This window comes from Aotus nancymaae, unplaced genomic scaffold (genome assembly GCF_030222135.1).
Source record: "Aotus nancymaae isolate 86718 unplaced genomic scaffold, 86718_ANA_hifiasm-v0.15.2.pri h1tg000007l, whole genome shotgun sequence".
NCBI classification, from domain to species: domain Eukaryota; kingdom Metazoa; phylum Chordata; class Mammalia; order Primates; family Aotidae; genus Aotus; species Aotus nancymaae.
In genome coordinates, this window is record NW_026988418.1 from 14,108,371 (window position 1) to 14,132,371 (window position 24,001).

The following is a 24,001-nucleotide window of genomic DNA, read 5'->3' on the forward strand; positions in this document are numbered from 1 at the left end:
CAAAATTGCTAAAAGGGTGGATTTTAAGTGTTTTTACCATAAAGAAATGGTAAGTATATGAGGAGACAGATAGGTATTTGCTCATTCTACAATGTATACATGTATTAAAACATCACATCATACCTCATAAACATATATACTTATTAAATATCAATTTAAAAATCTGAAGCTGAATTAAAGTTTATAATGCATAAATAAAAATAAACTATGCACATTGAGACCACAGTTTGAGATGATATTTTATTCAGGTTTTAAAATGATCCAATAATAAATATTATTTGGGGCATACACAATTTATGGCATTGAGGCAACAGACATCTGTTTGCAGGTGGACTAAACAATACTACTAACACACAACATTTGCTGTCTTTCCTCCCCAAAAGTACAAACTAAAATCAACAGCATTGTCATTTCATGCTCAGCATCTTTCAAGGCACACAAAATTGTCACTCTTTCCTTCTATTCACATATGCTAATAACAGAAGAACGTTTAACTAGTATTTATTATTCATAAAGCATGGCTGACGCATGTGGGGGGAGGGATTAAGGCATTTGCCAAAGACTATATAGCTAATAAGAGTCACAGAGTCAGGATGAGTATCTAAATTTATAGATTCAGGACAAAAACTGGTTTGAAATAACTGAACTACTTTTTCAGACTGAAAATGCACTTGCTAAATGGTTTAAATCTTTCCATATTCAACCTGATTTTTAAAAAACTAAAATAGTATCCAATATAATAAAAGTAGCTTTAAGAAAATGGATCAGAAAGAGAAAAAATAAGATAAATGGTTCAAGTAACAACAGACCTATTTTTCTGATATATTTCAGAAATAGAATTAAGGCTATGCCTACTAGGCTTCAGTAAATTGGGTTCGTTAACAGCACTGATTTAACAAACTTTATTAAATACTTGCACGTTAGGTTAAATCCATTGCTAGATCTGAGAGATACAACAATATACAGTAATCCCTACCCTCAAAGAGATCAAAATAATTCATATCAGGTGGCATTTTTTAGGAGAACAAAAGCTTTAAAATAATTCTTTAATTTATTCAAGATAAGAAAATAAATTTCAGAAGGTTTTGGGTAGTGAAACGAAACTGCAATAATAAATAGGACCCTAAAAACATTAACAGCCCAGTGAAATTACCACTAGGTGTCACTCTGATACAAAGTTCTTAATTGCCTTTGGGCTCGCTTTCAAACCTTGTTACATCTTCCTGGTAACTGACACAAGAACACAAAATCAAACACCGCATGTTCTCACTCACAGGTGGGTGTTGAACAATGAGAACACATGGACACAGGGAGGGGAGCACTACACACTGGGGTCTGTTGTGGGGAAACAGGGGAGGGACAGCGGGGGGTGGGGAGTTGGGGAGAGATAGCATGGGGAGAAATGCCACATATAGGTGAAGGGGAGGAAGGCAGCAAATCACACTGCCACGTATGCACCTATGCAACAATCTTGCATGTTCTTCACATGTACCCCAAAACCTAAAATGCAATTTAAAAAAATGTGGAAAAGATGCATTAACTGATTGAGCCTATCTTTGCATTTTACTATTTATATGTATACAGTTAAAGAAAATTATTATTTATATAATTCCAGTAACACCAAAATCTATAACAATTCTATTGCTAGTCAGATAAACTTTAATGAGTGTACATTTTTTAAATTTCCCATGATGGATGAATTAAATATTCATGTACTCATTTACTGAGCCATTCGTTTCCTCAACAAGCACTACTCTGTGCCAAACACTGGGCTAGAATAAAGAATTTAGAGAAGAATAAGACGTGGTCTCTAAGCTTGAGAAGTTAACATGTCACAAGGAAAATCTGAAACACAAAGAAAGGGTAAGATGTGTTAAAATCCATGTTTAAAGTATACACAAAATTTTATGGGATCAGAGGGGGTGATTCAACTTAACTATATGTCCATGAAGCTTAGGAAAGACTTCATAGAAGAGGAAATATTTACATGGGATCTTGGAAGCTGTGCAGGAGTTTTCTAGAAAGCTAAAGCAATAAAAGGTCTATCAAACAGAATACATAATACAGGAAATACGGAGCCGCTAAAAGATATATGAGGAGATTTGTGTTTTAGAAAAATCAATACAAGGGCAGCTATACAGAAAATATGGACTAAAGGAAGAAAGAAACCAACATATGGAAATCAGATAGGGAAATTATTTTAACTCATGAAAGAAATTTTTGAACTGTAACAAAAGGGGATGAAAAATGAAGGAAAGATTCAGTGATAATATAAGAGAATTCACAAAACTTTATTGATGAAATGGGGTGAAATCAGAAAAAAATTCTATCAAGTATTATCCTTAAGTATGCCTTCCATAGTTACACAAACGAACTTCCCAACAGGGAAAACAGAGAAAGTGAATAACATGATCCTCTGCCTGCCATATAACTTGTAATAAGGCAGTAATATAATCCAGAACAAATAAAACTGGAACAGATAGAAGAAACAGCAGCAAGTACATATCATATACAGCTAGAAACAGCAGGAGCAGGTACATATCATATAATAACAATATCTGATTTTAAATTCATTTTGAGTCAAACTTGGCTGCATGTCTGTCTGTAACCATCTTAATAAGAAGACTATGAAAAGAGACAGAGTCTCACTCAGTTGCCCAGTGGCGCAATCTCGGCTCACTGCAACTTCCACCTCCCAGGTTCAAGCGATTCTCCTGCCTCAGTCTCCCAAGTAGCTGAGATTACAAGCATATGCCACCACGTCTAGCTAATTTTTCTCTTTTTTAGTAGAGACAGGGTTTCTCCATGTTGACCAGAGGCTGGTCTCGAACTCCTAATTTCAGGTGATCCTCCCGCCTCAGCCTCCCAAAGTGCTGGGATTACAAGTTTGAGCCACCATGTCCAGCCGATGACTGGAAATATTTTAAAGCTTTACCATAGAAGTATATGAAAGAATTTTCAGGGATCACTTTTCATAAACTTTTGGCTTTATCATTCACTGTAAAAGCTAACTTATGCTCAAGAGTGATGGAGTAGGAACAAACTGTCCTTCTGCTTGAAAACAAATACAACAAATTTGTATTTGTTTTCAAATACAAAATGAATTTTAAACCAGATATTATTATCATATGTACCCCTACTCCTGCTTCTAGCTGTTCCAGTTTTATTTGCTCTGGATTATAGTTTTAACTTATTATGAATGATATGGCAGGCAGAGAATCATGTCATATACTTTTTGATACATTTAAAGTGTAACATTAACATACATAATCCAGAGAAGCCAGCCATTTCTGATCACCACACTTGAAATGAGCAGAGGATTTTTTCTTAGTTGAAAAAATAGTTCATGTGATCAAAACATCCATGAACTTCCATCATACACAAAATAGTTCATCAAAAAAAAAGAACCAGGTCTTTTTGAAGTGATACAGTATTCACTGACATGAATCAGGCTCATGCAACAAGACTGCAGTTAAAATTTATTTAATATATAATTGCATTCCAGTTTTCTTTACAAAAAAAACCTGAAGTAATTTTAAGATTTAAAAGAAAAAGTGTCATCTGGCACTGAATTTGTCCCTGTGGATAATAAGAATATTCATCATCAAACAAAGAAAGTAAAGGCTAAATCACACCCTTTGTATCAGTTCCCAACTAATAAGCCCAAGATGCCTTAGCAATACTACTGAAAATCCATATGAACAAGAAGCACTGTCAATTCTAATATTGTAAAGATAAATAACATTATTTTAAAAATATTAATAGAGAAGGTTTGGTGATTAAAAAAAAAATACAGAGTCAGCCAGTGTGGTAGCTTATACCTGTAATCCCAGCACTTTGGGAGACTGAGGTGCTTGAGCCCAGGAGTTCAAGAGCAGCCTGGGCAACATAGTGAGACTCACATCTATAAAAATGATGATAATAAAAATAGAGTAAAGTAAATAACATAGGCTGGCAAGGTGGTTCACACCTGTAATCCCAGTGCTTTAGGAGGGCAAGGCAGGAGAATCACATGAGGCCAGGAGTTCAAAAACAGCCTGGGCAACATAATGAGATCCCATTTCTTCAAAAAGTAAAAAAAAAAAAAAAAAATTAGCTGAACATGGTGGTGTGCACCTGTAGTCCCAGCTACTTGGGAGGCTGAGGTAGATGGGAGGATCACTTGAGCCTAGTTCAAGCTTAACAGTGATCTATGGTCGTATACTACATTCCAACGTGGGTGACACAGCAAGACCCTGTCACTTAAAAAAAAAAATCATTTAAAGTCATATGAATTCCAAAATGCTATAGTGAATTCATAACTGCATTTCATTACATTTCCTAAACCAATACTATAAAATACTTTTTCAAAGAAGGCCTTAAACTGGAAAAAAATTGAAAAACACAGATGCGGTAAACCATACCAAAGATATCCTTAATGCGTCTAAGAAAATTTGATGAGTTTCTACAATCAATCTGAAATAAGAATGCAGATAGCTACCAAGTTAGAAAAAAGATTTCCAGCCTGTTATGAAGTCTAAATTCAAAATGAACTTTGGAATTTGAATTCATTTTAAGAAAAAAAAAAAAAAAGAAGATCAGAAAGGATCAGGAATATGGCTAAAATTGAAAAAATTAACCAGATTAAGTGATGGCAAGGATGGAGAGCAACTGAAACTCTGCTCTATTGGTAGGAGTGAACTGGTTCAACCACTCTACAAAAATGTTTTGCTATACCTGCTCCTCTAAACATATACCTTTATGCTATGATTCAGTAGCTCTACTAGAAGCTCAAAAGAAGAATGGTTATGTGTGCCAAAGACATGTATAAGAATGTTCATAGCAGTGTTGTAACAAAAAACACTAAAAAGAACCCAAATATCTATCACCAATAGATTGGGTAATTTATGGTATTTTCACATAATAGAATACTACACAGCAGTTAGAATGAATGAATTACTGAATCTCAAAGACATAACATTGAGTGAAAGAAGTTAAGCACAGTATATAATGTATTATTTCAATTATATGAAGATCAAAATACACAAATACAATCCAAGGTTACAGGGGTCAAAATAGTGGTTTCAGAGGAGAGTTAAATAGCTAGTAGGGGGAATAAGAGAGGCTTCTGAGGCGCAAGAAATATTCTCTAGCTGGATCTGGGTGGTGGTGGTTCCAAGGGTGTAAGTTTAATATTTACATATAATTGACCCTTGAATAATAGGGGTGGGAAGGTTAGGGTACAAACCCTTCCACGCAGTCAAAAATCTAGGTATAGCTTTTGACTCTCCAGAAACTAATAGCCCACTGTTGACCAGAAACCTTACTGATAGCATAAACCATTGAATAACAAATACTTTGTACATTATGTGCATTATATATATATGTATTTCCCACAATAAACTAGAGAAAGAAAATGTTATTAAGAAATCCAAAATATATTTACTATTCATTAAGTGAAAGTGGATCATCTTCCTCATTGTCTTCATGTTGAATAGACTGAAGAGAAGGAGGAAGAAGACAGGTTGGTCCTGCTATCTCTGGGCTGGCAGAGACAGTAGAAAATCTGCTTGAACCCAGGAGTTCAAGGTTGCAGTAAGCTAAGAGTGTGCCACTGCTCTTAGCTTCAGCCTGAGTGACAGAGCAAGACCATCCCTTAAACAAACAAAACAACACAACACACGAACACGAACATGCATGCACACACAAAATACAGTTTGCTGCATGGATTAACTTCCTTTCATGGAAAGATTTTGCTGTAACATGTGATGCTGTTTGATAGTATTTTACTCACACTAGAACTTCTTTTACAGTTGGAGTCAATCCTTTCAAACCCTGCCACTATCTTGTTAATTAAGTTTATGTTATATTCTAAATCCTTTTTTGTCATTTCAACCATGTTTATGCATAGCATCTTCATCAGCAATAGAGTACATCTCAAGAAACCACTTTGTTTGCTCTTCCATTCAAGTTTTATGAGATTGCAGCAATTCAGTCACACCTTCAGGCTCCTCTTCTAATTCTTTTGCTATTTCTACCACATGTGCAGTTACTTCCTCCACTAAGGTCTTGAACCCTTCAAAGTCATCCCTGAGAGTTGAAATCAGCTTCTTCCAAACTCCTATTAATGTTGATATCTTGACCTCCTCCCATTAATCATGAGTGTTCTTCAGGGCATCTTACAATGGTGAGTCCTTTCCAGAAGGTTTTCAATGCACTTTGCCAAAATCCATCAGAATAATCACTACATATACCCTTATGAAATGTATTTTTTGAATAACAAGACTTGTAATTTGAAATTATTCCATTATCCATGGGCTGCAGAACTGATATTGTGTTAGTAGGTAGAAAGACAATATCTATCCTCTTGCACATATTGATATCTAAATATATATTTAGATATTGATATTAATATATGAAATGATATATAAAATGCTCTATAAAATATGTAAATGGATACAAAATTTTTAAAAATATAATTTGTGACACCAATAACAAAAAAACATTTCGGGGTGGGGGAAATAAAAGAGTATTTGTATGTCATTGAAGTTAGCTTGTTATCAACCTAAAATAGATTTATCTAACTATAAGATGTCTTATCGAAGCCATATGGTAACCACAAAGGAAATACCTATAGATGATAAATTTTTAAAAATTAGAAAAGAGCTGCGTGCAGTGGCACACACCTGTCATCCCAGCTACTCAGGAGGCTGAGGCAGAAGGATCACTTGAACCAGGGAGTTCAAGATCAGCCTGGGTTGCTTAGTGAGAACCTATCTCTTCAAGAAAAAGAAAAAAAAAAGAATCAAAGCATGTCACTACAAGCGTGCAGACACACACATGCACACAAACACACACACACACACACACACACACACACGAAGGCAGTAAAAGAGGAAGGGTGATGGGGATCTACAAGACAGAAAACATGTAACAAAATGTTGACAGTAAGTCCTTTCCTATCAGTAATTGCTTTAAATTTAAATGGATTAACTTCCCAACCAAAAGATAGAACGTAGCTGAATTGATATTAAAAACAGGATCCAATTATATGCTGATTACAATAGACTCACTTTAGATTTATGGACACACATAGTCTGAAAACTGAAAGATAGAAAAAGATATCCCAATGTGTAACTTGGGAATTCATATGGAGATCAGAGTGGAAGCAAGTGTGAGAGGGTCCAGCAGAAGGAAACATCGCTGTCAAAGGGTTTTGTCCATCAGCAAGTTCCACCTGACCTTAGCCATAGCAGAAAGTATGGTGAACTCCGCCTCATATAATGTGGATGCTGGGTATAGAGCTATCATCTTTGACCGATTTCATGGAGCACACACACTAGTAGGGAAAGGGACTCACTTTCTCATACCCTGGGTATAGAAACCAATGATCTTTGACTGTCATTCTTGACCACACAACATGCCAGTCATCACTGGTAGCAAAATTTATACAATGTGTATCATACTGCACATCTTCCAACCTGTCTCTAGCCAGCTTCCTCCCCTCTTAACCAGTATCAGAGAGGTGATACCATCTATCATCACAGAAATCCTCAAATCAGTGGCGGCTTGCTCTGACGCTGGAGAACAAATTACCCAGAGAGCTGGTCTCCACATAGGTGAGTGAGCACTCCTTATGGAGTGAGCAGCTACTTTTGGGTTTATCCTGGATGACGAGTCCTTGATACATCTGACCTTCAGGAAGAGTTCACAGAAGTGGTGGAAGCCAAACATGTGGCTCAGCAAGAAGCACAGAGGGCTTTCTGCCTCCACCCCAGAAATCACTGTGAAATTTCATGATTGGCTTGAAGTAAAGGAAATAAAAATAAAATCACTTCAAAAAGAAAAAGAAAAAAAAGATATTTCATGGAAATGGTAATAAAAACAAAGTAGGGGTGCCATATTCATATCAAATGAAATAGACTTTAAGTAAAAAACTGTCACAAGAGATAAAGAAAGGCATTATATAATGATAAAATGGTCAATTCACCAGGAAGATGTCCACAAATATATATGCATCCAATACTGAAGTACCCAAATATACGAAGCAAACATTGACAAACCTGAAGGGGAAAACAGACACCAACATAATTATAGTGGGAGATGTTTCTGTTGAATAGAAACATCCAGACCAGAAGACCAATATGGAAACTGACTTGGAAACTGAGGACTTGAACAATGCTATCACCCAAATAGATCTAACAGACATATACTAAACATCCATTCTACCACAGCAGAATATACACTCTTCACAAGTGCAGAGAATATTCCATAAGATACAGTACATATCATGCCATTAAAAAAAAGTCTTAAACTTAAGAAAACTGAAATCTTACTATCCTTCCCAAACAAAATCAAAAAAGCAAAAACTAAAGAATAACAGAAGGAAAACTGGAAAAGTCACAGCTACAGTCATGCCCCTCATAACAATGTTTCTATCAACAAGGATATTATACCAAGGTGGCCCTGAGCTGAAAAACTCCTATCATCATCTAATGACATCTTAGCCACTGTAACATTGTGGCACAACACAATATTCACATATTTTTTGGTGATGCTGGTATAAACCTACTGCACTGCCAGTAATATAAAAGTATAGCACACAGAATCGTATATAGTACATAATACTTGATAATGATAATAAACAACTGTTACTGGTTTATATATTCACCATACTATACTTTTTATTATTTTTTTAAAGTATACACTTTCTATTTTTTTTTTAAGTTAATAGTAAAACAGCCTCAGGCTAGTCCTTCAGGAAGTATTCCAAAAGTATCATTACCCATAGCAGATGACACCTCTATGTCTGTTACTGCCTCTGAAAACCTTCCAGTGGGACAAGATGTGGACGTGGAAAACAGTGATAATGATGATGCTGACCTTGTGTAGGTCTAAGTAATGTATGCGTTTGTGTCTGTAGTGGGGAGATCCCATAAGCACCGAGACAGAAGCCAGAAGCCTCAGCCTATTTCCATATAAACAATGAAGAAGAAAGTAACTAGAAATACAACCTTAGTAGTTATTAAGCTATTCTTAGTTATTCATAGGTGATCCTAATTCTTTTACTAATACCTCTCAGGTCAGAAGTGTGAACCTGGGGTGACACTGTGAAAGTAATGACCCTAAGGCAAGACGCTTTAAGCCCTCTGTCACGCCCAGGTAAGGGCTGCTGGAAGGAGCCTCGGCTGTGCAGCAGTGCCAGAGTTGAGAAAGCACCCGCTGTTTAGCCAGCTAGGGAAGGAGACGTCCAAAATGGATGAGACATCTCCTTCCTTGGAGGACTTAGAAGAAAACTCCGCTTCTCCAAGCTCTTGCAGTAGGCCTGACGCTGTCAGGTAGGCCTGCAGACACCCGGGAGCTTAATTGTCTCTATGTAATGCTGTGCTTCAGTGGTCACATTCCATGTCCCCTCTCATGTTCCGCTTCTGCACCTGGTTCCTTTTTTCTTAGAACAGATAATCAGTAAAAGTAATGTAAATCTTAATGTCTTCGTTCTTTCCTAACAAGTATGGAAAAATGCTGACGCATTATGCTTCTTACCTCATCTCGGCTACCTGAAAGTCTTGAGCCCCTATTTCTAAGACGCGTGATGTACTTGACCCTATCACTGCCATGCCCTACCAACCCTGTCCCCAGTTGCCGACCACCAAGGCCCCGCCCTACCTACTCTGCCCCCACATTTGCAACTCAATAAAAGTGAGAGCGTCTAGGCATCTGGGGCCACTGCTGGACTCCGTGCTTGGGCTGGCAGTGGACCCCCTGGCCCAAACTCTCTTTTCTCTATCTCTGTGTCTTGTGTCTTTTATTTCTACAATTTCTCGTCTCCACACCAGCAGAGAGGGGCTCACAGAACTCTGTAGGGCTGGACCCTACATGTGTTTTAGTTTTTAACAAAAAAGTTTTAAAAGTTAAAAAATAATAACTAAAAAATTTCAAAACAAAAAAGCATACACAAAAAGGATTATAAAAAAACATTTGTACAACTGTACCATGTGTTTGTGTTTTCAGCAAGGTGTTATAAAAATGTCAAAAAGTTTTTTATTTTTATATTTTTTAAGTAGAAACAAGGTCTCGCTTAAAAAAATTCGAGACCAAGCTGGTTTCGAATTCCTGGGCTCCAGCAATCCATCTGCCTAGGCCCCACAAAATGCTGGGATTACTGGCATGAGCCACTGTGTCCATTCTCAAAAAGTTTTAAAGCTTATAAAGTAAAAAAGTTACAGTAAGCTAAGGTTAACTCATTATTAAAGAAACATATTTTTAAATAAATTTAGCATAGCCTAAGAGTACACTGTGTATAAAGTCTACATCAATGTACAGTAATGTCCTAGGCCTTCACATTCACTCACTGCTCGCTCATTGAGAGCAACTTCCAGTCCTGCAAGCTCAAATCATAGTAACTATCTTATTAAGATGTCACTTTTTATACCATATTTTAATATACAGAAATAATAGGAATAAAATCAACAATACTAACAGTTTTTTTAAAGATCAATCAAATTCATCAACCTTTATTAGACTAAGAAAAAAATAGAAAAATTAAAAATTATGTGACTACCATGAACAATCATATGTCAACAAATTAGATAACAGAGAAGAAACTGATAAGTTCCTAGAAACATACAACGTATCAAGACTGAATCGTGAAGAAGCTGAAAATCTGAACAGACATATATAACGAGTCTGTTATTGAGAGTGAATCAGTAATAAAAAACCTCCCAACAAAGAAACACGCAGGACCAGATGGTATCGTTGGAGAATGTTACTGAACATTTAAAGAATAATTACTGCCAACCCTTCTCACACTCTTCCAAAAAAACTGAAGGAGGGAATACTTTCTGATTTCTTTTATGAGGCCAGCATTACACCAATACCAAAGCCAAAGAAGCTATCAGATGAAAAGAAAACTATAGTCCACTATCCCTGATAAATACAGATGCGAAGATCCTCAATGAAATATTATTGAAACTAAATTCAACAGCACATTAAAAGGATCACACACCATGACAAAGTGTGACTTATCCCTAGGATGAAAGGATTATTCAACATATGAAAATCAGCCAGGGGCAGTGGCTCACAACTGTAATTCCAGCACTTTGGGAGGCCAAGGCAGGTGGATTACTTGAGGTCAGGAGTTTGAAAATAGCCTAGCCAACATGGCGAAACTCCATGTCTACTAAAAACATAAAAACTAGCCAGGCATGGTGGCTGTGCACCTGTGATCACAGCTACTGAGGAGGCTGAGGCATGAGAATCACCTGAACCCAGGAGGCAGAGGTTGCAGTGAGCCAAGATTGCACCACTGCACTCCAGCCTGGGTGGAAGAGCAAGGCTCCATCTCAAAAAAAAAAAAAAAAAAAAAAAAATGAAAATCAACCAAGGTGACACACCCCATTAACAGAAAGAAGAATAAATGTCACACAATCATCTCAACAGATAAAAAACATTTGACAAAATTCAACATATTTTCATAATAAAAATACTGAACAAACTATCTGGTTTTTTTTTTTTGAGACGGAGTTTCGCTCTTGTTACCCAGGCTGGAGTGCAATGGCGCGATCTCGGCTCACCGCAACCTCCGCCTCCTGGCTTCAGGCAATTCTCCTGCCTCAGCCTCCTGAGTAGCTGGGATTACAGGCACGCGCCACCATGCCCAGCTAATTGTTTGTATGTTTAGTAGAGACGGGGTTTCACCATGTTGACCAGGATGGTCTCGATCTCTTGACCTCGTGATCCATCCGCCTCGGCATCCCAAAGTGCTGGGATTACAGGCGTGAGTCACCGCTCCCGGCCCTTGAACAAACTATAAATTAAAGCAAATAGCCTCTACATAATAAAATCCATATATAAAAGTCCTACAGCAAACATCATATTCAAGGGATAAGAACTGAAAGGTTTTCTTCTAATATCAGGAACAAGCTAGGATATTCTCTCACCAGTTCTACTCAATGTAGGACTGGAAAGCCTAGCTAGGACAATTAGGCAAGAAAAACAAAAGGCATCCAAATTGGAAAGGAAGAAATATAACTATCTTTGTTTACAGACAACATGATCTTACGCTTTTTTTTTTTGTCTTTTTGTGGAGAATGGGGTCTCACTGTATTACCCAGGCAGGTCTCAAACTCCTTGGCTCAAGCTATCCTCCCGCCTGTGCCTCCCTAAGAACTGGGATTACTGGCGTGAGCCACTGTGCCTGGTCTTTGAGGGGAGTTATGCTTATCTTCTTTTGTATTTTTTAACATGATCTTATAAATAGAAAACACTAAGGATTCTACCAAAAAAAAAAAAAAAAGAAACTGTTAGAACTAATACAAAATTCATCAATCTTGTTACACAAAATCAACACATAAAAATCAGTTGCATTTCTATATACTAACAATGAACAATCTGAAAAGGAAATTAAGAAAACAGTCCCGTTCACAATAGCTTCAAAAAGAATAAAATGCTTATGAATAAACTTATCCAAAGAGACAAAAGACTTGTCCACTAAAAAATACAAAACATTGCTGAAAGAAATTAAAGACACTAGAAAAGCTTCCCATGGTCATGGACTGGAAAACTCAGCATTGTTAAAATGTTCATACTATTCAAAGTGATCTGCAGATTCAATGCAATCTCTATCAAAATGCCAATGCTATTTTTTGCAAAAATAAAGAAAGAATCCTAAATTCTATAAGTAACCACGAGAAACTCCAAACACAATTGTGAGAAAGAAGAACAAAGCTGGAGGCCTCCTACTTGCTAACTTCAAAACATACTACAAGCTAGAGTAATCAGATCAGTTTGGTAGTGGCATAAAGACAGACACACCAACTAATGGAACAAAACAAAAATCCTGGAAATAAACCCACATGTATACAGTGAAATGATCTTTGACAAAAATGCCAAGATTCTACAAGGTGGAAAGGATAGTTTCTTCAACAAATGGTACTGAGAAAACTGGATATCCACATGCAAAATAATTTGGACCCTTATAACATACACAAACATCATCTCACTATATTGTGTGAATTAAAGACTTAAACATAAAACTATACAAGCCAAGACCCTGCCACTGTCCTCCAGCCTGGGTAACAGAGAAAGACCCTTTCTCAAAAAAAAAAAAAAAAAAAAAAAAAAAAAAAAAGACTTGAAACTGTAAAACTAGAAGAAAGCAGAGAGGAAATGCTTCATAACACTGATCTTGGCAATGTTTTCTTTGAAATGACTCCAAAAGCACAGATAATGAAAGAAAAAATAGACAAGTGAGACCATATCAAATTAGAAAGCTTCTGCACAGAAAAGTAAAAAACAGAGTAAAAAGGCAACCTACAGAATGAGAGGAAATACATGCAGACCATATATCTAATAAGGGGTTAAAATACAAAATACAGTAAAACTGCTATAACTCAACAATAAAATATCAAATAACCTATTTTAAAAATGTGCAAAGGACTTCAATAGACATTTCTCCAAACAAGACATACAAATGGCCAAAAGGTATATGAAAAGATACTCAACATCACTAATCAGACAAATATAAATCAAACCCACAATGAGGTATCACTTCATCTTTTAGGATGGCTATTATTTAAAGAAAAACAGAAAATAGTTAAGTGTTAACAAAGTTGGTGGTTGGAATGTAAAACGGTGTAGTTGCTATAGAAACCAGTTTGGATGTTCCTCAAAAAATTATAAATGAAATTACCATCTAATCCAGCAATCCCACTTTTGAACATACTGCCAACAGAATTGAAAACAGGATTTCTATGAAATATTCACACTCCCATGGCTGGGCACAGTGGCTCACTCCTGTGATCCCAACACTTTGGGAGTCTGAGGCAGGAGGATCACTTGAGCCCAGGAGTTCAAGACCAGACTGGGCAAGAAAGTGAGACCCCTTCTCTACAAAGCAAAAAAAAAAATTAGCCAGTCATAGTGGCAGAAATCTACAGTCTCACTACTCAGGAGGCCAAGACAGGGGGATTGCTTGAGCTCAGGAGTTTGAGGCTACAGTGAGCCGTGATCACGCCACTGCACTCCAGCCTGGGTGACAGAGTGAGACCCTGTCTCTCAAAAAAAAAAAAAAATCACATTCTCATGTTCACTGCAGCATTATTCAAAATTCACAATAGCCAAAAGGTAGAAACAACCTAAATGTCCACTGATGATAGGTTAATGAATTAAAAAATATATACAGTACATACACACAATGGAATATTCAGTTTTAAAAAAGAAGAAAATCCTGCTATATGCTACAACATATATAAATGTTGAGGCCATTATGCTAAGTGAAATAAGCCATCACAGCAAATACTGCATTATTCCACTTATATGAGGTATTTGTAGTCAAGCTTATAGAAACAGAATATAGAATGGCAGTTGTCAGGAGCTTGAGGGAGGGGAAAACAAGAGAGCTGCTATCCAATGGGTATAGAGTTTCAGTTATATAAGATGAAAAAGTACAGAGTTAACAATCTTGTGCTGTACACTTAGAAATTTGAGAGGATAAATCTCATATTATGTGATTTTTACCATAATTTTTAAAAAATAAAAAACAAGAATGTACAGAATATTTGGGAGCATGGGAATGGGTACAGGGAGAAGGGGTTCATCTAGAATTATCTACATAGAAGAAGAAACAAGTACAAAGGCTCAGAGCAGACTAATAACCTGTTTGGTAAACTGAAATAAGTCCATTATGGCACAGGCATAGTGAACTAAAAGGAGAGTGGTAATAGATGAAACTAGAAATGCAGGCAGGGGCTTAATCAAGCAGGGACTTATAGGCCATCTTAAAGATTTGAATTATATCCTAAAATCAATGGAAAGTTTTTGAATGGCTTTAAGAAAAGGAATAACATAATCTGAGTAATGTGTAGGAATGAACACTACTAATAGCCTTGCTTTCCAAGACTCAATTAATAAAATAAAATTAGAAAAGGGTCTCCCCTAAAAGGAATAAAGAGAAATTTTCAGAAACATCTAGAATTCAGATTTAAGGTAAACTACATTAAGAGAAAGTTAACATGTAGTTCTACAATGAAAATAGATCAGATAAGCTGAATCAAATATAAATAAGTTCAACATAGTTAAACTACAGTAATTTGGTAAAGTCTGTCAGGCATATACACTTTCACCTCCATTTGAAAAATAGCATTTTATCAACTGGCAGAAAGAAAAGTGATGAAAACATGTCTCATGTCTGATTTATCATTAAACTTAGTGTAATGGTTTGAATGTATCTCTACCAAAATTCAGGTGTTGTCTATGCGGTAGTATAAAGATGCAGGTCCTTTAAGAGGAGATTAGGCAATGAGAGCTTCATTAATGGGATTAGGTGCCCTTATAAAAAGAGTTTGATGAAGGGAGTCTGTCCCTTTTGCCCTTCTGCTTTCTGTCATGTGAGGGCACAGTGTTCCCCACTTGGGAGGATGCAGCATCAAGGTGCCATATGTAAACAGAGAGCAGCCCTCACCAGACGCTAAATCTTCTAAGCCTTGATCTTAGACTTCCTAGCCTCCAGAAATATGAGAAAATAAATTTCTGTTCCTTATAAATTACCCAGTCTCAGGTATTGTTATAGCAGCACAAAAAGGACCAAGATATAGCCTATGAAAAAGGAGTGAGTCTCAGTTGTGAAGTGTGATATGCAATGTACTTGTTTAGGGTATTTTATTGAAGCTCTTAGATGTTTGATTTGCATTATCCCTCAAACACCATCATATACCACTCTACTTGCATGGAACAACAACAAAAAAAAAAGTATTCTCAAACTTACCTCAATCTCAACACAGCATTTAAAAATAAAGCACAATAATCAGTATTGGAAAGTTACTAGTTTCAACTGCTTTTTTTCCCTTCTTGCTGGTAGTCAACTCAAAATAAAAAAATATGAACTGAATGTTTACCTAATTATTTATCTGTGAAGGTTTTAAGGCAGCAAAAATCTTACCAACAGTACAGCTGTCTTCAAGTACCACATCAACATTTCTGTCTCTGTATTCAACCCTGAAGTCCAGCATCCGAGGTTGCCTTTCTACAATCTGCCTGGATGGCATTACAGGTCGAAACGCCGAAGAAGAAGAGGAAGAAGAGGAGGAAGTAGGAACTGGAGTTGGATGACTTGCTGGATTAAATGCAGGTCCTGGTATGGTCTCGCTTCCATATTCACTAAAATGTTGACATAAAAGAAGGATTATTGTCAACTAAATCACTATAGAATACCCTAGGGACCCTCTCCATACTTGGCTTGTGTTGTTCTTCCTATCAAGTAAGTTTACTACATGTGTGTCAAGGCCAAACTTTAAGTTCTACTTCCTCCACAAAATGTTTCCCATTGACTGAGGCCATATCACTCTCCTTCTCACACTAGCCTTTCTATGTTTATTAGCAATATTATATCATCTAGCATTTAGATTTTTACCTTGTGTTGTTATGATGTTACTAAAATATCATTTTTAACTCTGTAAATTAAGAACAGTGTCTTCTTCATTCACTCTCATTTACTCACTGAACTATTATTTGACTCATTAACTCTGCTTTCCACAGACTATTTTGAAACTTTACTGTCCTTAAACCTCAATTCTCCCTACCTCACAACTCTGTCTTAAAAAGTATCTTTTTCCATTTTACCAAGAAAACAAAAGCCATCAAGATAAATTTATCTTATCTTCTTAACATTAAATACACAAATAAGCCCGCATATGCACTCTCTCTTTCTCACTTCCTATAAAATAGAGGGGCTATCATTTTTTTAATCGGTTCAAAATCTAAAACAATTTTATTTGTTTGTTTGTTTCTTTCAGATGGGGTCTTACTCTGTCACCCAGACTGGAGAGCAGTGGCACAATCTTGGCTCACTGCAGCCTTGAACTCCTGGGCTCCAGCAATCAATCCACCTCAGCCTCCTGAGTAGCTGGGACTACATGTGCATGCCACCAAGCCCAGCTCATTTTTGTATTTTTTTGTAGAAACGGAGTCTTGTGATGCTGGCCAAGCTAGTCTTCAACTCCTGGCCTCAAGTGATCCTCCCACCTCTGACTCCCAAAGTGCTAAGATTACAGGCATGAGCCACTGGACCCAGGCTAAAACAATCTCCTCATTAGCTCTACAATAGGGATTATCCCTTTTATATCCAGTATCTTTGATATCTCTTTCTCTTCTGGATTCTTTTAAATAACATTTAAACAAGTTCAAATCTCTCCCTTCTTAAAAAATAAAAATGAAATCCTGGCTCTGCCTACTTAATAACTGTCCCATTTGTAAAATGAGAACAATAATTATATTTGCACATCTGGTACTTAGTAAGATCCCAGACCCCCAACTCAGTATGTCCACAGCTTAATACATTAGTATTTCCTCAAGTCTGACCCTCCTCCATTACTCCTAATAACAACTCAATCCAGAAACCTGTGGTGTTATCCTTGATCCCTTCTTTTTCATCCCACATATCTAATCAGTCCTTTAAATTGTATCTCCTAAGTATGTTTTGTTTAAGTCATCCACCTTTACCCTCAGATGCTGCCACTCTAGTACAAGCCATGATTATTTCTTGTATGAACTAATGCAACTGCCTCCTAACTAATCTCTTTATATGCATTCCTGCAACACTGAGTTCCATTCCATCATGCCCCTAGAGTGAAATTAAAGACACAAATGTCTTCATACCATTCTCTTTCTCAACCCTTCAAATACTCTCCTTTGCTCTTCAGATAAATACTTAAAGTGGCTTATAAGGCCCTGCATGATCTGAATCCTACCTAGCTTTCCATCTTCTTGTGCTACACTATTTCCAGACCTCTATGCTAACAGGCACATGGTCTTTCATTTCTTCTCTCACCTTAATCATTCCCATTTCACAGAGGAATACAGGCTATTCCCTCTAAGAATATCTTTTCCTCCATTACCCATCTACTTCTGTCTTTCTTTTAAAAAATTATACTCAAGGCGTCATATCTCAGATTGAATGTCTTAACTCAGGGCACTAGGTCTAATTCCACACTAGAATTAGTTAGTTGTATAATTAATGATTTGACATCTATGTCTCCACTGGAATATAAGTCCCACAAGAATAAAGCTCATATTTGTGTTTTTAATGGCTGTATCCTCTGCCTTGAGCTTAAGATTTTATACATAGGAGGCACTCAAATATTTGTCAAACTAATGAGGAATCATTATTTTAAAATTGGGCTTTTCTCTGACTTAATTTATCATATGTATTATCACTTTTTTTTTCCTCCCTGAGAGAAGGAGGTGGGGAGAGAGGGAACCATAGGAATGTTTCGGTTGCAACATCATTGTATGTATCTCCCATGACCACTACAACTCAAGACCAGCTCTAAAACATCTTTCTTCTCAACCTGAATTTAAGAGAAAACAATGGACTGGGAACCTGCACAAAACAACAACAATAACCAAAAGCATGCTGAGTTAAGCAATGTTCATATAATTAAGCAGAAAATATTTATATTTAATTTCACTTATTCATACTATTGCTCTGAACAGTGTTCATCAAACTACAGATTACATAGTTGACTTGGTGAATTGTGATCAGTCTTTTAAAGATTAGAATAGAAATTATCAGCATTGTGTCACTTAATAGGATCAAGTATTGTTCCATAAAACTTTTTATTCTGTTATATAGTTGTATATGTGTGTTTGGGATTCCAAGTATTCCTCATTTTAAATCATACTCCAAAAAGTTCAAAAATAATTAGTTTTTGAATCAACAGAGCTCAGATACTCCAGTAATCACTGATCCAAGACAAAAACTTACCCCTTCTCCTAGTTGTTAAATTCAAAGAAAATAATCTTGTACAAAAAAACATGGAAACGAAGAAAATGTCCAAAGGCAGGAAAGAATGCCACAGCTGAAATCCAAAGTGAGCTCTTAAATATCTACGAACAGAATCTGTGCAGTAACATTTCACATCTCTAAAGTTTGTCGCAACTTCTCAAAACCCGAAGAAAAACCTAAGAAAAAGCTAGTCACTGACTTACTGTTTTTTTAACTTCAAATCCACCTTTCCATATAGTCTTCTCTGTGATGCTGGGGCCAGGATTCTACAAAATTGTATTTTCTTCTGCTAGATGTTTTCCTGTTAGATTCTACCAACAGGAGACACTATCTAGAGATTAGTAGTTAAAGACGGGAGGAGACTTCTTTTTCCTGCTTGCATTCATTTCCATCAGCATCACCCTGTAGGTAGGTTCCAGTCTTATCTTTCCAACATTCTTATAACCAGCTTCATGACATTCTCTTAGAAATGAGAGGCAGCTGACAGTGTACACTCACAGAGATCTGATCCGCAGCTTCACGAGTCTCCTCTGTGCTTCATGGTTTTGTTAACCCCTTTGTTCTGTAAACCTAACAGTGGTAGCTTCCTCTGGCTTTTATCATATCCAAGTTACCTCTTTTTGATCTTTCAGTCTTCCATACCTATGTAACCAATCCTACTTTAAATTTCTTCTGCTGAAATATCTAGAATGTTTCATTTTCCTGACTGGATCCCGATACAGTAAAGAGTTCCCAGGAAACATACGTTCAAAGACAAGATTCAAGAATTGGCTTATGTGCCCTTGACTTTCAATTCACTGCTAACTCCTTGTCAATAAAAAATGGGATACTAGTGATTCATTCCATGTATCGGCATAATGATTATTGCATTATCACTTGTAGCTAATTATGATGATATGCCTATTCTAACAAGTCTCTAAGAGAACCAAATGACTGTTTGACTTGACTATTTTGATGGTAATAATGACACCAAGGACTCGAAGATGGCTGCTTCTAACTCACAGACTTAAGAAAACGATACGGAGTTTTAAAGTTTTTAACTTTCAGCTCAGGTCACGACAAGATAGCTATAAAATTTTAAAAACACAACCTTGCATGTTCTTCACATGTACCCCCCAAAACCTAAAAGGCAATAAAAAATATATATATTATTTAAAAACAAAGTTTCTTATTTCTTGTAAGCATAGCTATGACTCTGCCAAGAATTAGGTCCAAAATTTAATTTTGCAGATTGTAGAATTATGGTGAAAGTTGAATAAACATACTTTCTAAGTGTCCGTTGTTTTGGAAGGAGTGAGGCTCTAAAATATGGAATGATACCTGGGTGAACAGCTCCTTCTCCTATGACTGAGAAGGCTAGCTTCCCCTTGTACTAGAAGGCTAGTATCCCCTTCACTTTAAGCTCTTAGTTTAAACTCTTAATAGTTTAATAGTTGGCTAAATGAAAACTCTCAAAAGAGTCCACATTTCATGAGGATGAGATGCCTGAACCATCCTAGGATAATGTAGAAGAAATGCAGATGCTTAAAGAAACAGGAATGCTGGAGTAGATTTACCGTGTATAACCTGAATATATATACACCCTCCTATATATCATCCATGAGGTCCTAGAGGATACTGCATTAAAGCATTTTAAAATACATTAGTAAAGGAATCTGTATTTGAAAAACTCTGTGGTGACTGTTTTCTGTGAGTTGGGAATTACATGGGGAGATGACATAATTGAGAAAGACTCCTTAACAAACTGATCAGATTCCAGAGTGGCAGAGGTCAAATGGCAAAATTTGATAGAGAAAAGGTAAGAACAATCATGTTAAAGCATAGCATGGATAGAAAGTGGCAATCAGAAGGTTTTGACATACAAGACCTGCAGAGACCTTCAGAAGTACTTAACTGAGCATGGTATTTCTAGGGAACAAAATTAAAGGTCAATCTACTAAAATACCACTTGATTTATAAATAGTAGGAACCTCAGACTTGGTAGCCTAAATCCTGACTTCAGTGACCACTATGGAGAGTCACAGTCACTTCCAGTTTCCAAACATAAGTTGGTTCACAGACATAGAGCTCCGGATTAAATGAAGTATGGTCCCCTAAAACACAACAGAGCCACAAGTATTTATTGTAAATTTTCCTCGAAGATTTCCACTAAGACACCTGCAGCTGTTTACTAGATTATCTGTGCGCCAATAAAAAGAAAATACCCAGATTTTTAGGAGATTACTAGATGCTAACTCTAAAATGATGCTAATTATTAGGGAATTGGACTATAATGTAAGAAGGGATCACTGGAAACAAATGATCTTGCATATGTTTCATTTTCTATACTAATTTGTAAGCACCGGGACATACATTTTGCTTTCACTCAGCAGAGTACACAAATATCTTCACTGTCTTTTCCTAAAGATTATGTCAACTCTCCTGCTCTTTGTCATAATAATCTAGTCTGTAGAAATCTTGACTAACTTGACATTCCACAGAATAATATTACACTGATGACAACATAGATTGGTCCCAAAGTGCATAAGTAGCAAGTACAGGTTAAGTCTCCCTAATTCAAAAGTCTGAAATTTGAAATGCTCCCAAATCTGAAACTTTTTGAGCGCTGATGTAACACTCAAAGGAAATGCTCACTGGAACATTTTGGATTTCAGATTTTTGGATTAGGGATGCTTAATCAGTATGTATAATGCAAATATCCCCAAATCTGAGAAACTCTGAAATGTGAAATACTTCTGGCCCCATGCACTTCAGATAAGGAAAACTAAACCTAAACTTTGATACTTTGGTAAGACGCATGCATGTTAGGAATTAGCAGGCACATACCACAAAAATATAGGGGCTGCCACATTGGTAAAGTTTCTAGAGTCCAATGGCTGAAAGGACATGAGGGTGAACGCTCTATTTTGTACTTCCCAACAATAAATAAGAAATAACTAAGTTAACTGAGGGAAAAAAAAATTTGGACTGGGAAGAGAAAAAACGATTATGTACAATATGCTGGCACCAGTCAAAATTATGCTGCTGTAGTACTATAACCACAATCAATGATATCCCTGAAAGACAGCAGTGAAAAAAGCCTCCCACCAGGGAGAACTTAATGTTGTACTATGTTCACCACTTCATCTGGAAGGAGAGAAAGCCTGGAGTATAAATCTACATTGAATCATAGGCAATAGATAATGGGTTGGCCAGCTGTTCCGGTCCTGAAAAGAGTAAAATTGGAAAACTGGGTGACAAGAAAGTCTGGGGAAGAGATATGAAAATAGATCTTTTAGAATGCACACAGAATTTATTATTATTATTATTATTTTGAGAGGAAGTTTCGCTCTTGTTGCCCAGGCTGGAGTGAAATGGCGTGATCTCGGCTCATTGCAACCTCCTTCTCTAGGGTTCAAGCAATTCTCCTGTCTCAGTCTCCTGAGTAGCTGGGATTACAGGTGCCTGCCACCATGCCCAGCTAATTTTTTGTATTTTTAATAAAGACAGGTTTACACTATGTTGGCCAGGATGGTCTGGAACTCCTGACCTCAGGTGATCTACCTGCCTCAGCCTCCCAAAGTGCTGGGATTACAGGCATGAACCACTGCACCCGGCTAAATATATTTGTTTTTTAAGTGAATATTCTCTAAAGGCTAATCAATTTTAAAAAGGATCTTTTGTTTTTGTTTTTTGAGACGGAGTCTCTCTCTGTCACCCAGGCAGGAGTGCAGTGGCGCCATCTCGGCTCACTGCAACCTCCGCCTCCCTGGTTCAAGCAATTCTCCTGCCTCAGCCTCCTGAGTAGCTGAGACCACAGAAGTGGGCCATCATGCCTGGCTAATTTTTGTATTTTTAGTAGAGATGGGGTTTCACTGTGTTAGCCAGGATGGTCTCAATCTCCTAACCTTGTGATCCGCCTGCCTCGGCCTCCCATAGTGCTGGGATTGCAGGCATGAGTCACCGCACCCAGCCAAAAAAAGGATCTTAGTAACATGGATAAGAGACATTGTTCAGTCAGCTTTTTTTTCCCTTGCTACTGAGGCTGCTTGATGCATTAATGTACAATGTGGCCATATCAACAGAGATGGGAGATAGGCATGGACACAACAACATGAACTTCCCCCACCAAGGCTGCATCTAGCTAGGTAAACTATGGAGTGCCTAAACTGCAAATGATATGGACTAATATTGAGTCCCCAATAAGGTGCTATTTCCTAGGTACCTGGAAATAAACTATTTCCATCATGGAGGGGGCAGTGATCTATCTTCTCTGAAAAAGAAACTTTTCTAAATAGGAACTTGACTTACCTGACAGCGATGCATCTGTCTGGACCACCATTCATGGACTTCGGGAATACTATATTGATGGCTTCCCACACAACACTGGTTCTTTTTTTTTTCTTAAGACAGAGTCTCGCTCTGTCACCCTGGTTAGAGTACAGTGGCGCAATCCCGGCTCACTGCAACCTCCACTCACTGCAACTTCCACCTCCCAGGTTCAAGCAATTCTCTGCCTCAGCCTCTCCAATAACCGAGATTACAGGTGCCTGCCACCACGCCTGGCTAATTTTTGTATTTTTAGTAGAGATGGGTTTTCACCACCTTGGCCAGGCTGGTCTTGAACTTCTGACCTCATGATCTACCCGCCTCAGCCTCCCAAAGTGCTAGGATTCCAGAACACTGGTTCTAATTAAGGAACTTGTTTCACAGCAAAAGATATTCTGCACTGGGATCATTGTGCATGCCATCACCTAGGAGCAGCTAGCTTGACAGAACAACAGAATGACTTACTAAAGACTCAGTTATGAGGCCAGGCACAGTGGCACATGCCTGTAATTCCAGCACTTTGGGAGGCTGAGGCGGGTGGATCACGAGGTCAGGAGTTTGAGACCAGCCTGATCAACATGGTGAAACCCTGTCTCTACTAAAAATACAAAAAATTAGCCAGGCATGGTGGTGCATACCTGTAATCCCAGCTACTCGGGAGGCTAAGCCAGGGGAATCATTCAAACCTGGGAGGTGGAGGTTGCAGTGAGCCGAGATCACGGCACTGCACTCCAGCCTGGGCAACAGAATGAGACTCTGTCTCAAAAACAAACAAACAAAAACAAAAAAGAAGACTCAGTTATGACACAGATTAGGAGATAACCTCAAAGCTTGGGGATCCTCCTTAAAGTATATGGTATAAATACTTTTATATCAGTGTTGAAATACCACATTTTTTTTTTTTTAAAAATTTATTATACTTTAAGTTCTAGG

The 24,001-nt window shown here is 37.3% G+C and overlaps 1 protein-coding gene across 1 annotated transcript in view; it reads right to left on the minus strand.

The window, feature by feature from the left end:
- FAF1 (Fas associated factor 1) overlaps nucleotides 1-24,001 on the minus strand; it is a 535,243-nt gene that overhangs the window by 358,145 nt on the left and 153,097 nt on the right. Inside the window, exon 4 of the mRNA XM_012434603.3 lies at nucleotides 15,917-16,134. Coding sequence (XP_012290026.1) covers nucleotides 15,917-16,134 — 218 coding nt within the window. The remainder of the gene's footprint in view (nucleotides 1-15,916; nucleotides 16,135-24,001) is intronic.